The sequence below is a fragment of the Rhinatrema bivittatum genome, unplaced genomic scaffold, assembly GCF_901001135.1.
Source record: "Rhinatrema bivittatum unplaced genomic scaffold, aRhiBiv1.1, whole genome shotgun sequence".
NCBI lineage: Eukaryota > Metazoa > Chordata > Amphibia > Gymnophiona > Rhinatrematidae > Rhinatrema > Rhinatrema bivittatum.
Window position 1 is genome coordinate 516 of NW_021820738.1, and position 15,106 is coordinate 15,621.

The 15,106-nt window shown below is 43.9% G+C and overlaps 1 protein-coding gene across 1 annotated transcript in view; it reads left to right on the plus strand.

Annotated features, from left to right (window-relative positions):
- Positions 1–1,918: 1,918 nt before the first annotated feature.
- Positions 1,919–15,106, plus strand: part of LOC115082055 (atrial natriuretic peptide-converting enzyme-like) — a gene marked incomplete at its 5' end in the record, with an annotated part of 217,134 nt that continues 203,946 nt past the window's right edge. The window contains one exon of the mRNA XM_029586317.1: positions 1,919–2,100. Within this exon, the coding sequence (XP_029442177.1) occupies positions 1,919–2,100 (182 nt within the window). The remainder of the gene's footprint in view (positions 2,101–15,106) is intronic.

Genomic DNA, 15,106 nt, shown 5'->3' on the forward strand with positions numbered 1-15,106 from the left:
GGTCCCTGGGGGGGGGGGGGAGTTCTTGCTGTGGGGGGGAGGGAGGAGGAAGGAATGTCCCAGGTAATGGAGTATTTCTGCTTGAATATGTGCATCTCTCTGGTTCTGTATTTTCCTCAGGGACAGACAGGCTGGACACAGGCTGGGTGTTCAAATACAATTTACTGATTATTTCCAAACGTTAATCATAGTCCCGTGTACTTTCCACACTGAAACTGTACATTAGAGCTATTTACATAGCTTCTCTTGGGGGGTACTCGTGTCCATCTCTCTAGCTCCTGGGGGTGGGGATGGGGGAGCTTGTCACCTTTTCTTCATCAATGTCCAATGGCCCAGTCAGATGGGGAAGCCTATGGGGGAACCCAAAGCACAAAAATATCTCACCTCAGTCCAAAGATCTGTCTCTTCCCCACAGCCTGTGTCCTGCTCCCTTTTGGGTGGAGATGCAGTTAGGAATCTCCAGATCTTCATTTTTCATTCCATTCCTACTTTAAATTCTGTGTGACTTCTCTGGGGTGAAAAGTCTGATTCCCGTCTTAATCAAAGTTCTCAATCTCCTGACCCCAAGTTATGAGCAGGAGTGGGAAAAAACCTCCACACAAACAAAAAAGGGACAATCCCAAATTCCCTAAGTCCAAAAATACTACACTGGGTAATGCGTCCCTGGTCTTGCTTCCTCTAGGGAGTAGAAGGAAAGACGATAGGCCTCGCGCCCCTGCTCTCTGGTTTGTGGCTTGTCCCTATCCAAAGGGTATTCCCCAGAATGAGAAAAAATGTCTGAACCTTGACCAATATTTCCAAAATCTCTATCTTTTACAAAATGAGGCAGACCTTCTCAGACAGGGAGTCTCCTCTAAATGTAGGACAAAAACATCAAGTTAGGTTAGTGAGCCCAGCTCAGCTGGGGACAAAATGGAAATACTCTTGCTTCTCCCAAAGCTAACGCAAAATGACAACACACTCTTTAGCACTAACTCCCCTAGTGCCCTCAGGATAGCCAATCACAGACAAACTCAATAGAAAATCCCACTAAGTTGTGGTTAATAATGGGCAGGAATATAGGGCCATCAGTTGGGGTCGGCCACACTTTAAAGTTGCTTGTACAATCTATATGTTATTATACTGTATATATGCTAATTTTTACATGCATAACACTGAAAATTCACCTCATGAACATGTTAACACTGTATGCCATATGAATGTGCCAACCATATGTATCCAAAAATCACCAAAAAAGAGCAACTCCTCCCCAAATATGTCAATAATTGAAAAACGGAGAGGGAAGCAATAATTCTTCCAAAAATTAAAACAAAAAAACAGGAGGGACAGTAACATAGGAAGACTTGTTGTGTTTAATTACTAGAAGTATAATGTATTGAATCAATGAGGTGATGTGTGGTGTGAATGTTAGGGATCTTTTATGGTTTTTATGTATTGGGATAATGTGAAAAATTAATGAATTTAGTGAATTTTTGGTCTCAATTGAATTTTGCTGTAATATTTTTAACAAAATAATTTTTGAAATGAGATACATGTTGTGATATTTGAATACATTAGATATATTAATGTTAGTATTTAAATGTATATATTGTGTTTTTTAAACTGTTCATTTTATACAGTATTGTGTATTTTAGCAATTGACTGCCAAGATTATTTTTCTACAATAAAAGAGCATTTTGTTTAAAATGAACATCTAGAGATGACAATCATAAACATCAATGAGATATGCATAGAACAAAAGCATTGATCTAGTATTTTAGAGAAATATGAATTTTATATTTATGCATATGTGTATTGAAAATATGCATCTATTTCATTGTGAGAAAAGAGTGACAGTGAAAATATTATTTTGTACTACAACAAAATGCAATACTTTATACTTCTTTAACTCTTGTCTTTTTTTTCCTTTTCCATCTAGTCATGGGCTCCTTCCTTGCAGGTCCTTCTGCAAAGCTGCTGAAGAAGGCTGTGAACCTGTGCTAGAGATGGTTAATTCTTCATGGCCCGAGTTTCTGAAGTGTTCTCAGTTCCAGAACAAAACTGACTTTGACAACACCAGCAGGATGTGTTTCTCTCCACACCAAGAGAAAGGGAAGCAATGTACGTGTTCAGGTTTGGCGTTTCAACAGTAAGTTTTCTCATTTTGAGTATACTTGACAAAATTAAGGGTAGAGGCGGGACTGGATTTCCCAAAATACATACTAGGCCTGTGCCTAGAGCGGCACAATTTCAGGGTGACAACGTTTCTACCCCTCTGCCCATGGACATCTAATCTTAGCACCCCTCTTTCTCTTGATCTGATTTTCTCCCAGACCTGCAAGCCTTTCCCTCCCACTGCTCTTCCACAAAGCTCAGTATTCCAACTCTAGCTCTGCTTTTTAGACAGTAGTGATCATGGAAACCAAGTCTGGCTGGACCATGCACTCATAGGCTCTACCCCCTGCATGGAAGCTCAGAAGAGGCATAACATGTGAGTGCATGGCCTGGTCTGACTCATTCCCTATGCTCCCTGATGATTTCTAATAACAGCAGATCTAGAACTGGAGCACTGAGCACTGTGGAGGGGCAATGGGGAGGTATAGGGGGAAAATTTTGAGGTCTGAGCCAAGATGGGTGGTGAGAATCGAATGGGAGGTCTGCGGGGTGGAGTGACAAGGGAATCTGAGGCTCATGGAGGTTTGGTTGGGAAATCAGAAGACCATGGTGGGGGCCAGCACAGCATCAACAACAGTGTTTAGGGGAAGCAAAAGCAGAAACCTAACCCTGGGTAAAGATGTAGTACAGATGCAACATCTGGGGGTGGGGGGCTACTAAGATTTTTTAAAATCAAAATCCAAAAAGCTAAGCTTTATACCAATAGTCCTTAGTCTTAATAGCTTACCTTTTGTACTTAGAGGGAACCACAGTCATGGGGTTGGGGGCAGTAGGATGGGGGAGAGGTAATTTTGACTTTGACCTTGAAATTTTGATTTTGGCTTTGTGATTATGAAGTTTTGTAATGGTTTTTTAGAACATATTTGTTGGACTCGTTCCTGCTTTAATAACAAATTTCAAACAAACAAAAAAAAAATCAAAATCCCAAGCAAATGACTCCAGAGATATTCATTCTTAAGGTTACAACCAAGCTTTGATAATAAATGACCCTGCAGTACAGAAGCTAGAATGTGATTTATATTTTTTGTTAATATGATATTTGTGGATGAGATGCTATGTACATAGTAAATTTGTACATCAACCTATCCCAAAATAGGGCCCAATTCAAAGATTTTTTCAATAAACACAGAAGAGGCTTGATGACTTCAAGAGGTAAGAATGAACATACCTGAGAATTCTCTGGATTTGACCCGGAGACTCTGGAATTCTAATGGAATTGCCGGGTCTCCGGGCCAACACCTAAAATCTCCAGGTGCCTTGCAGTTGTTGTGCTAGTGAAGCAGCCAGATTAGAAGGCATCTGATTGGCCTACACAGGCAAATTGAATGCTTCCTTCCTTTTCCATGCCCTGTGACCAATCAGAGGCCTCTTTTCTTCTTCCTGTGCCTGTGGACCAATGGTATGCCTCCTCCCTTTTTCCTGTCTGTGCTGGCAGGAGGAAGGGAGAAGCCTCCAATTGGCCTGTGGGAACAGGAAGAAGGGAGGAGGCCTATAGCAGAAGCAGCAGTAGAAGATGCTACTGCTGCTGCTATTGGCTGGAAGAAGGAGTCCTCCTATCAACCATAGGAAGAGGTTGCTACTACTGGTGATTTGGGGTAGGGAGAGATAGTCAGTGAGGGGGGGGATATTTGTGCATGTGTGTGTGTGTGTGTGGTGTGTATATCTATGTGAGGGAGGCATGTGTGTGTGTGTATATGTGAATGGGTACGTGCATGGGGGAGGGAGTATATCAAGTGGAGGGGAAAGCATATCTGTGAGAGTGTGTGTTTGTGCAGAAGGAAGAGAAGGAAAAGTATGAATGAGCATAGGTGTAAGGGTGAGTGGGCATGTGTGTTTGTGTGTGTGGTGGAAGAGGGAGAAAAGTGAGTGAGCAAACATGTGTGAGAGGGGTGTGTATGTGGGAAAATGAGAGGAGTAAAGCTGTAAGTGAACATGTGAGAATGTTAGAGAATGAGGAATGAGAGTTGGCATGTAAGAATGAGCGTGTGTGTGTGGAAAGTGATTGTGAAGATGTGAGTGTTAATATGTGTGTGTATGAGAGTACATTTGTACACATCCGGTTCCTTGCCCCTGCCCCCTCCCCCCCGCATTCAGTGTAATCTCAAGGTGACTGGAAATCAAAAGTTCCCAGGTATGAGAATGCAGCATTTCCAAATGAACATTTTACCCCTGCTGTATAGAATAGTGAACAAACTACTGAAATATGGTCTGTGATTTACTTTTCATAGAAAATGATGCTTGACGTGTAAAGAATATTAGAAATAAACAAAATGGTAAAAGGCAGAATTTTACTACTTTGCTACCTATCTCCCACATTCTGGTAGTTTAGCAAACCAGGCCCTTTGAGAGCTGCATGCATACAATGTTGGTTGCCATTTCAGATCTTTTATACTTCCAATATATGATTGTGTATTGAGTATGTATTCATTGGAAAACGTTTTATTTTAAGGTTACTCTAAAACAACATGTATTAGGGTTACCCGCTTGAAGCAGCAGTTACAACCCTAAATAGCAGTGGTATGATTTCATCGGAGTGTTGGATTGGGGTATTAGTTTGGTGAGAAACAAATTTGAAGATGTCAGGACCTACTAGCAGTGGAGGTTGGAGGCCATTACTTTGATAGATTTTGGGCATGCTCGAGACAGTAATGGGAAAAGAGTTGAGAGGACAGATAAGACTTGGCGGGAGGAGTGCATTGGCATTGGATTGCATAGTAGATTTTATGAGTACCCATACCTAAATTGGATGAATCTCTGCTGGGCAGACTGGATGATCAATTTTGTTTTCTATTTACCATCATGTATTTTATTATGTTACTGTCATTCACAATCTTCTGGTAACTAAACATCCAATTTTTTTTTTAAATCTGTTTATTGATCCAACAAACAAACTCACAACCCAATATGATATATAACATCCAATTTTTGACTGTGTATTGGCCTTGTAAAGTAATTAATGCGCTTATCAGTACCTATCACTTTTAAATGCTCATAATGTCATTGGACAAGACATGATTGTCAATGCAGATATGCTGAGAGCAAAGCAAGAACACTGAGTTTGTAAAACAGGATATCAGTCACCACAGGCTGCACATAGCAATGGTCTGCAGTAAATTAGGTGATTAACAGTTGATAAATATTTTTTTGGGGGGGAGGGATAGAATAGAATAAATTTTTCACACCATGTCTATCTGAATACTTCTCTGTGATACCCTATTGGGCAGTTCTTGCACCCCACCAATGTAGGGCCTTGGTGACCCTCTTGGACTATCTGTTTAGTCCTCCCAGCTCAATGGCTCACATTATCTACTGGTGACCATCCTCACATCTGGACACTCTTATTAGTCTTCCCAGATCTATGGCCCACACTTCCTGTTGGTGGCTTTTTTGTACCTATCTGGATGCTGATATATTCATTCCATGCTCACACTCTGCATCTAGCCAAACATTGGTCCTACCTTTGGTCCTAGACTTGGTTCTATACTTGGTCCTATGTATCATGTTTCTGTTTACTCCTAGATTGCTTCATGTATCCAGTATTCAGGTTTGATTCTAGATTGCTTTATGTATTTTATTTATTTATTTATTTATTATTATTTTTATATACCGACATTCATCTCAATCGAGATATCACACCGGTTTACATTCAGGTACTGTAGGTATTTCCCTATCCCCAGAGGGCTCACAATCTAAGTTTTTTGTACCTGAGGCAATGGAGGGTAAAGTGACTTGCCCAAGGTCACAAGGAGTGACAGCTGGACTTGAACCTTGGTCTCCTGGTTCACAGTCCACTGCTCTAACCAATAGGCTATTCCTCTTGTGTTCCTGCTTGGCCTTAGTTTTCTTTGTTTATTTATTTATTTGAAACAATTTCTTTTCACCCTTTGTTGTATTCCGCGCGTGGCACCCACGACCGTGGCCCCCTACCTTATCCGCGGCGTTTCTTCCGCCGCGGGAGCCCCGGGGGAGGGCTCCTAATCAGGCCGTCGCTCCTGCGCGGCCTCCGGGGCTGCTCAATGCAGGGGGAGCCGTCCTGCTCCCCCCTCGCGGCATCCAACGGCTTCTCTCCTCCGCGGGTCAAAATCCAAGATGGCCACCTCCATCTTTAGGTGCGAGGCCGCCGCCTCATCAGCTTTAAAGGGACATGATCCCTTTAACCAGGCTCAGCTGTTCCCTATGAGCCAGAGCAGAAGAAACATAAAAGGAGACTTCCTCTGCTCATTCCTCGACTTGGCAATGTCTCCTGTGTCTGCTTGCTTCGGTGAGTTCCAGCGTCTTGATTCCTTGTTCCAGTTCGTCTTGGTTTCCTGGTTCCTGACTTTGATTGGCCTTCGGTGATTTCTGGTTCCTGACTTCGGATTGGCAAGCGGTGATTCTCTGGCGTGTGACTTCGGACTGGCAAGTAGTGATCCTTCGGTGTGCGACCTCGGACTGGTGAGTGACGACCCTCTGGCACTCGACCTAGGACTCCTTCCAGACCACCACCATCTTCAAGGGCCCACCTAAGTCCCAGCGGTCCAGGTCCCTACGGGCTCCTCCTGGGGGGACCACGGGCTTCCAGGGTGAAGCTCCAGTCAGCCCTTGCACCGTCTGCCTGACCTCTCAAAGGTCCACCTAAGTCCCAGTGGTCTGGGTCCCTACGGGCTCCTCCTGGGAGGACCACAGACTCGTGTGGTGAAGACACAGCGTCTCATTCCGTCTCTTCATCGCCTCTGCCTCTAGTGCCAAGGGTCAGCTGGTCCTGTCTCCTGCCCTGCCTCGCCACCTGACTAGAGAACCTACGTACCCTCCGAAAGGTATACCATCCTCCCGTTGGCCAAGGGTCCACAAGCCTGAGCATAACACCTTGCTAGGTGGATTACAACAATATAAAATACAATAAAACATATAATCATTTAAATTAAATAATCCATAGTCTATAAAAAGTAATAAAAAAAATCCACTGCTGCATCAAACACTATTTGCAAAATAAAAAAGGCTTTCAGTTGCTTGTGAAATTTCAATACATCATCAATATATCTCAATGACTCAGGCAAGGCATTCCACAACAATAGCCCAACAACATAAAAGTCCTTTTTTGAGTTTCCATTAATCGAGCCTGTTTAGTAGAAGGCTCTTGCAACAACAATTTGCCTTGAGATCACAAATTCCTGGTTGGTATATATTTTTTTGAAGTACTTCAGATAAGACGGACTCTCAGTTTTTAAGGCTTTAAAAACCAACATCAGCATTTTCCATTCAACCCGCTTATTAACAGGGAGGCAATGAAGAACAATTAACAATGGGGACACATGGTCCCCCTCTATGGTCCTTTGAAATAAGATGAGCAGCTGAATTCTGTAACATCTGAAGTGGACAAATGGTGGAAACATGAAGACCAACAAATAATGAATTTCAGTAGTCAATCACTGTAAGTACAAAAGATTGCACAATTGTCCTTAAATCATCTTTTTCCAAAAGAATTTGTTTGACTCTTCGGGGCTGTAACCTTACCAGGCTAGCTTGATCACAGTCTCCTACTTCCAGGGCCTGGATCCTTGGTTGAGTTGGGGGGAGATTACCTCCAAGGCCCCGAGTGCTAAGGGTGAACCTTTGTATCTTTGTTGCCATCCCTGGGAGAGGAATATCTATATGTCACAATGTGTGCTGAGTGTGCCAAATAAAACCATGGAGCCACTGAATTAGTGTCCAAAAATAAGGTCTTTACTGATGAAATTTGGTGAAGTATGCCTCAACAACTTAATCCATAGTGCCGCAGAATCTTTTACTTTTACAAACACTTTCCTCAATCTATGCAGGAATCTCTGGCACCAGAACCAGGGGAACTTCTACCCTCCAGGGCTTGGAAAAATAGAGTACCCAGGTGGGCAGGATATTCCTTAGATGGGCAAGAAACCCTTTCCAAACTGGCAAAAAATATGAAATTACTGTCTCTGCATGGAGAGCCAAATTCTTGCTATTTCCAGGATATGAAAACTCTGGATGGGCGTCTTCAATGATCTTAAAGTTCTTTCTACTCCGTTAGTTGGTCTTCTAGGTTTTTAGATTTCTTTAAGGGTCCCAGATGGGTGGAACCCAAGCTGGAACAGCAAGGAAGAGGGGCAACCAAACCTTCTTCCCGGTTCTTCAAAACAAGGTATTGTCCCCAAAAACTGACGCATACACCAGAGTTTATCCTTGCAGTGGGTCACCTACTCTGGTGGGCTGGTCTTCCCTATCCCTGGGAGTCCCGAACATAGGGTTCTCCATGTCTTGAATCCAAGAAAGGCCCAGGTGTCCACAAGGCTCCTACAATTTAAAGTCTCTGAGCCCAAAATTATCCCAGGCCTTAGAGACTTACCCACCAGGGAGTGGAATAGGCAGGGCAGTCCCCTGACCTAACTCACAGACTTCTAGCAGGGCTTTCTAAAGTCCAGAATGCAGGCCCAAAACTCAACTCAGGATGATTCTCCAACACCTCTTAAACATCCAAAATTCAAGCTACACTGCCCCAGAGCTCTCTGCGAAGAGCTGCTATAAAACCTCTGGAAGGGGACAACCATTCCAGACCCCTCAAAGGGAGGGACTGTGGATGAATGGTGCCTTCCCCTAATTATTCTTTAAAGCACTAACTGCACTAAAGGTTTACCCATGACCTACTGGACACGTGACTGGTGGGTCCCATTACAGTAAGAAGTAGCTGCCAGACAAATGCCTGCGGTGTCTTCGATCATGGTCAGGAAGTTATCTGTAGCTAGGAAGGCCAAGCAAGGCTGAATTCCAGTGGCATGGGTGGTGAGAAGGGGATGATTCCCTCACTCCCATATCATCCCCTCCTCCTCTCACCTTACTTTACCTCACCTCCTTTCCACGCCAAGTGGTGACATTGGCTCCACGGCAGCAGTAGCTTCAGCAGCAAGAGGAATTTTTAAACATTCAGTATGGGGACTCCTGCAGTCCTCACTTACTAACAGACCCCATGGCGCTCTGCCCCTCATGCAGGTTTACAAAGTAACAGGAATTCCATGCAGGAGGAGTGACAGGGCACCACATGGCCTGTTAGTGCATGAGGGCTGCAGGAAACCCCTTGATGATTTTTTTACATTTCTAGTTACTGCTGTTGCCATTGACCTAGTGCTACTAGCAGACCATGGAGTCAGGCAGGTCCAGATGAAGGCATGGTAGCATAGGCATGCTTTGGCACCTATAAATATTTGGTGCTGGAGGCAGTTGCCTAAATGGTAACTTTTAAATCCACTGACAAGATGTGACTTCTCTCCATTGGACTTTCTAAATTCCTCTTTAACTGCTGATGGAGATTTTAAATTGTTCATCAAATCTAGATGTAGCCTGGCTTTGCCTTAACTACTAATATTACCCCTATTTTTCAGCTTTTATGGGGTTTGCATTTTGGGGGTCCTTCACCTGCCATTTGCTGTTCCCTTTTTGGGATGGGTCTCATGGGTATAAATTGTCCCTTGACCATGTGCAAAGGTCATTTCTCTGCTTCGGAGGATTGATGAAGAGGTCTTTCCGCAACTTTGTGGCTTGATCTGCAGGTAGTTGAGACACGTGAGTTTTTGGAAGGAGATTTTGAAGAACTTTGTAGACATTTTTGCCCAGGCTCTGCTAGATGAGCTAGATTTCCCTTCACTAGAAGAACTACAGTTTTTGCCTGTGCCCAGTAAACAGCAAGGCTTAGACTCTGGGAGTGAAGATAGTGACCTGGAGATTTATGAGACCAGTCAGTATCACCTTGTTGTAGTAATTGGAAGTTGGTTGTTTAATCCCACAACCAGAGAACAGTGGGAGAGGCTGCTGATTTTTGGAAAGGACTTCTAGAATAAGTTTTGAGATATCTATTTTTGAACCAAAGGATTTTTCCATTCTACCCTTGTTTGGATGCTGGTTATTGAAGGGGAAGGGATTTTGAAGTGGACAATGGTTCAGTTAAAAAAAAGGAGAAGGAACAAAGATTGCACCATGGACAAAGAAACCTCAGCTTTTGTTGTCATGATTTTCATATTGCTATTTATGATTTTTGCTATTTTATCATTGATCACTTTTTTAAATTAAACATTTTTTCAGTTGAACACCACAATTGGATTCCGTGCTTCATTTGTTAGGGTCTTTGTTCTTTGAGAAGACCAGCCTTGTAAGTATATGCTGACCAGTACAAGAGACAGGGGTGATAGTTAATACCAGAGACAATCTTACCCCATTAGGCACTGGGGGCCAGGAGGTTCTAACCACCCCCTCCCTGCTGGATGAACCCTGGCATTCCCAGTTGCTGTGAGGCATATTTGAATGAAAGAGAGATCCGGGACAGTAATGGTCAGCTCTGGGAACTGTGTGACCCCCTTCATTTGGTACAACCCACAAAGGAGGGGGAGTTACAAATATCTGATGAAGATTTGCTCCTCAGATAAGCTCATAAACCTGATCCAAGGCCTGTAAGGAAGTTATGTCCCCTGCTGCCTCACCCTCCTCTGATGCAAATAGAACTATTCAAACTCATTATGACACCACCCAAAGCATCAAACGTGCACAAATCACCACCAATTTCTAAAAGACAAAAGTTACCTTTTTCTTGCCCAACCTAAATAGCTGGTGCAAGAAAAGATGCACTGTTAATGTGTTGGCGGCATGCTCTACATTTTAAAAATCTGCTGTATGCATATGCAGGCTCCCAACATGTTTTTCAAATGTCCTTTTTACTGCACATACTTTTGGTTGGCAACTAAACTAGTATGTGGTTTATCTCCACAAGCTGAAAATTAGTCATAGCTGGATTTTTGGTAAGTATACATTGTAACCCCTATTTTACCTGCATTAATATCCCCTAAGTTTTTGAAAATTGTCTCCATCCAAATTTTTGCTTTCTGAAATAAAAGATTTCACAATTTTGTTTGAAGAACTGAAATAGGAACTTGGAGAAGGACATTTTAAAAAACGAATTCTGGTCCCTAATAAACCATGCAAATCATTTATGTAAAAAAAAAAGTATAAAATATGAGTAATAAAATATAGGAGAGAAAAATAAAAGGAAGACAATTAGTAATAAGAAAAGAGGAAGCAAGAACATCAAGAATCAGGCAAGTTGAAGAATCTAGCTAGTATTATTATCATGCATAAGGCCAAGACCAGCAGGGGATAAGGAGTCAAGCAGACTTGTGGCCTGGGGATGGATAAGGTTGCCAATAAAGTTTAGTGAAAATGGAAAATGACAGCTTAGCAGATAGAAGGGAATCCTCTGTTCGAGGTCACATAGAGGGAAGGACAGAATTCCTCACCCAAGGAAAATACTCAAAGAGAAAGTCCTAAAAAAGCAAAGAGACAAAACCGGGGAAACGATTGCCAGCAAAGATATACAGGTTGCAGCATGGATGGCAGACAAAGGAAGTGAAGTTGAACAGCCCTAGGCTAGGACCTGAGTACAAAGGCACACCTAAGTCAATGGTGCCTTGCCCCCCCCTCCCTGAAAAGGTTCTAAAGGCAGTCAGAATCAACCTCAAGAGAGCCCGCAAATGATCAAGGTGGTTTGAGAGACTGGTGAGTCAGAACACCTGAAAGCATAAGCAAGAGGGGATGGGCAGGCACACCGAATGATCCTAGCAAGTGTAGAACCTTTACAGAGAAGAGATGAATGGCACAAATCTCCTATCAATAGCACAAATATTCTAGAAGAATGACATTTTACTTCTACATAGGGAAATTCAATAGTAGGAGGAGAAGAAGAAACAGGACAGACAAAAAACATAATACCACTGTTGTCAGAAAAAGACATTAATAAAAAGGAGTTTGTTTGGTCACTTCATATTAAGGAAATAAACAAATACATAATGCAAATGAGCAAAAAAAAAAAGCAGCTCCTCTATTAAAAAAACTAAATAGGTTCTGATACCTTTTATTCAATCAACATGTTTTTGTTATATGAGCTTTAAGAAGCCTCGAAAGGGTTCTTCATCATGTGAACGTGAGGTTGCCTCTGTCACGCAGAATAAATTGCATTGATTTTGAGTACAAAAATAGCTTTCCAGCTGTGCTTCTAGCAAAGAAGAGCTTCAGATTCTAAAAAGAAAGCTGTATCCTTTGTGCACTGCTCAATATTTCAAAAGTACACACAGCAGGTAATAATGCTTCCTCTGGCAGTTAAAAAAATGACTAAATCATATTTTTAATTTGTTAAAGCTGCTTTCCTGCATTTCTCCAAACCTCTCGGGATAGCCAGTCTTGGACAGTGTCTTGGATGACCTAATGCAGTGGTTTTCAACCTTTCTTGCTGAAAGGACACACTTGACAGATGATGCTCACATGCATGTCACACTGAACACATGACTGTCACAGGGCTAAATGTAAACATATATTCTGATTCACAGGACACCCCCCCCCCGACCCCCAACAATAAGTGCAGAACAGGAGTAGGACGAGGAGGAAGTGACGTCACTCTCCATGCACGGAGCTTAACTTGTGAGCTCCGTCCCCACCAGCCCTAAAACGCAACGCAAAAATACGCGGTAGCCTCCGTAGACATCATATCAGCTATCGGAAACCGCTGGGAGTAGGGAGCTGATGTCGACGAAAAAAAAACTCGCGGATTTAAAAAAGTATTCTTATCAAAAGGGAGGTGAAAGCGCGGAGGACGCGCGATCTAAGATGGTGGCGGAGCCTGCCCTAATGGAAGCGGACGAAAACCTGCTAGACCCGAGCGAGAGCGACAGCGAATGCCCCACCAGAGCAGAGATGCGAAATTGGTTTTGTGCGTTGAGGCAGGACCTAAAGTCTTACAAAACGGAAATAGCATCCCTTATGTCAGATTTTAAGGAGGAGCTGGCAGAAACACACGGAGGATATATGAGGCTGAAGTGAGGCTGGACACGCAGGGAGAGAGCTGGCATGGATTGAGGCGGGACCATGAGAACTTGCAAGAATATACCCGGGCTCTCTCGATAAAATAGAGGACCTGGAAAATCGCAGCAGACGTGCTAACCTCAGAATTCGAGGAGTGCCAGAGACTGAGGAATATGCTGATTGTCATACCACGGTTGAACGCATCGCCTGCTTCTTTCTGGATATGAGAGATGCCCCGGAGGGAGGTACTCGGCCTGAGATCCGGCTGGAGAGAGCCCACAGGACCCTGGGCCCTAAAGTTGCAACTAGACACCGCGACATCGTGGTCTGTTTCCATTCGTATGCACAAAAGGAGCAGATATTCAATATTGCCCGAAAGCAGCGGGTATGGGCCTGGGAGGGCCATGAAATCGGAATATATGCGGATCTGGCTGCGGCAACAAGAGAAGACAGGATTTTCGTTGTGTCACATCTAAGTTAATTGCAGCCAGTGTACGCTATCGGTGGCTATATCCCGGAGGACTATATCTTTTCAACTACAAGGTGTGACCCATCGGGTTCATTCAGTGGCGGATGCGGCTGCCGTTTTGAAGGATCATGACATCATTGTTGACATACCTCCCGAGGACCCGCAGCGGAGCAAGGCGACTACAGCAAGGCGACTACAGCAGCTCCGGCTTTAATGCCCCGCTGGCAAAGGGCTCAAAAGGGTCGAAGACGACTGCATCGGAACTCAGCGCAAGAGGATATGAATGAGGATCCAGCGTGAAGTGAAGTGTGCAGTTTGGCATGAGTGACTGTTGGCTGGCAGAAGTGGGGAGACTCCTATGATGGCATCATTGACTTGATCAAATATGAGACTCTTGCAGCAGGTTGAGCTATAGAGGACTACAAAGTTCGAGGTTTATAGTTATTAAGCTTGGTGTTTTTGGCGTTAACTGTTTTTCTTTCAGAAGGGTTGGAGGGGTGAGACTTGGGGTGCGACTAAACTTTCTCCTCCTTTCTTTCTGGGATAGGGGAGTGTTATCCCAGGAGATGGTAAAATCAGAGGGTGGGGGCAGGGGGGGAGGGGAGGGGAATAGATTTCCTACTCTAACACTTGTTATACGTCATTCTAGGGCTCGGTGCCCTAGAGGCACCGAATGTTAGTATTATGTCTCTCTGTTATGCGAGGGGTGCTGCCTTCTCTGGTACGCTGCTACCCCTTGGTTGGAAGGGATACGGTCGGCGGCGCAGCAGGAGCCGGTACAAACTCTAGATAATGGCGCCCTTGAAGTTTGTTTCCATGAACGTCAAGGGGCTTAATACCCCTCGTAAACGCAGCTTATTTTTTAAAGAAATTGGGCGAATGCGGGCGGATGTGGTATACCTGCAAGAGACCCATTTACGCAGTAAGCACCAGGGCTGATGAAATCGGCTAAGTATCCGCATCAATTCTGGGCGGCAGCTGGGTCTTCTCATAAGTATGCAGGAGTGGGCATTCTGTTTCATAGGGATATGCAATTTGAACTCCGCGGGACTATGGCTGACCCCGAGGGCAGATATGTCCTGGTAAAAATTGCTATCGGACAGGAGGTGTTTTCCCTTGTCTCCCTATATGGCCCGCAAGGGCAGAAAGACCTTTTTTATAGGTCCTTACACACTTTCTTAGATAGGCATGTAGAGGACAGGTAATGTTGGGAGGGGATTTTAACTTAACCTGCAACCCGAGATATGATAATTCCAACACTCGCACGGCTGATTCTAAGGTAGCTCGAAAGGCTCTGAAAGCTTTGACTGTCGTGCAAGCTTTGGTGGATGTATGGAGGGTTCGATGTCCGACGGTGCGTAATTATACCTTTTACTCCAAACCACATGACTGCTACTCTAGACTGGATATGTTTTTTTGTAGTAGAGGGTTACTGTCTAGGGTGGTGACAGCGGACATCGAGCCCATCCTTTGGTCAGACCATGCACCTATCTGGATGACTATCCGGGTAATTGGGGAGGACACAGGGTAAATACTGGAGACTGAATGACTCTCTATTAAAGGAGGATCATTTTGTTGCCCAGATACAGGAGGCTATTGGGGAGTATCTGGATACAAATGACACGGGTGACGTGCAGAGCACAACTGTTTGGG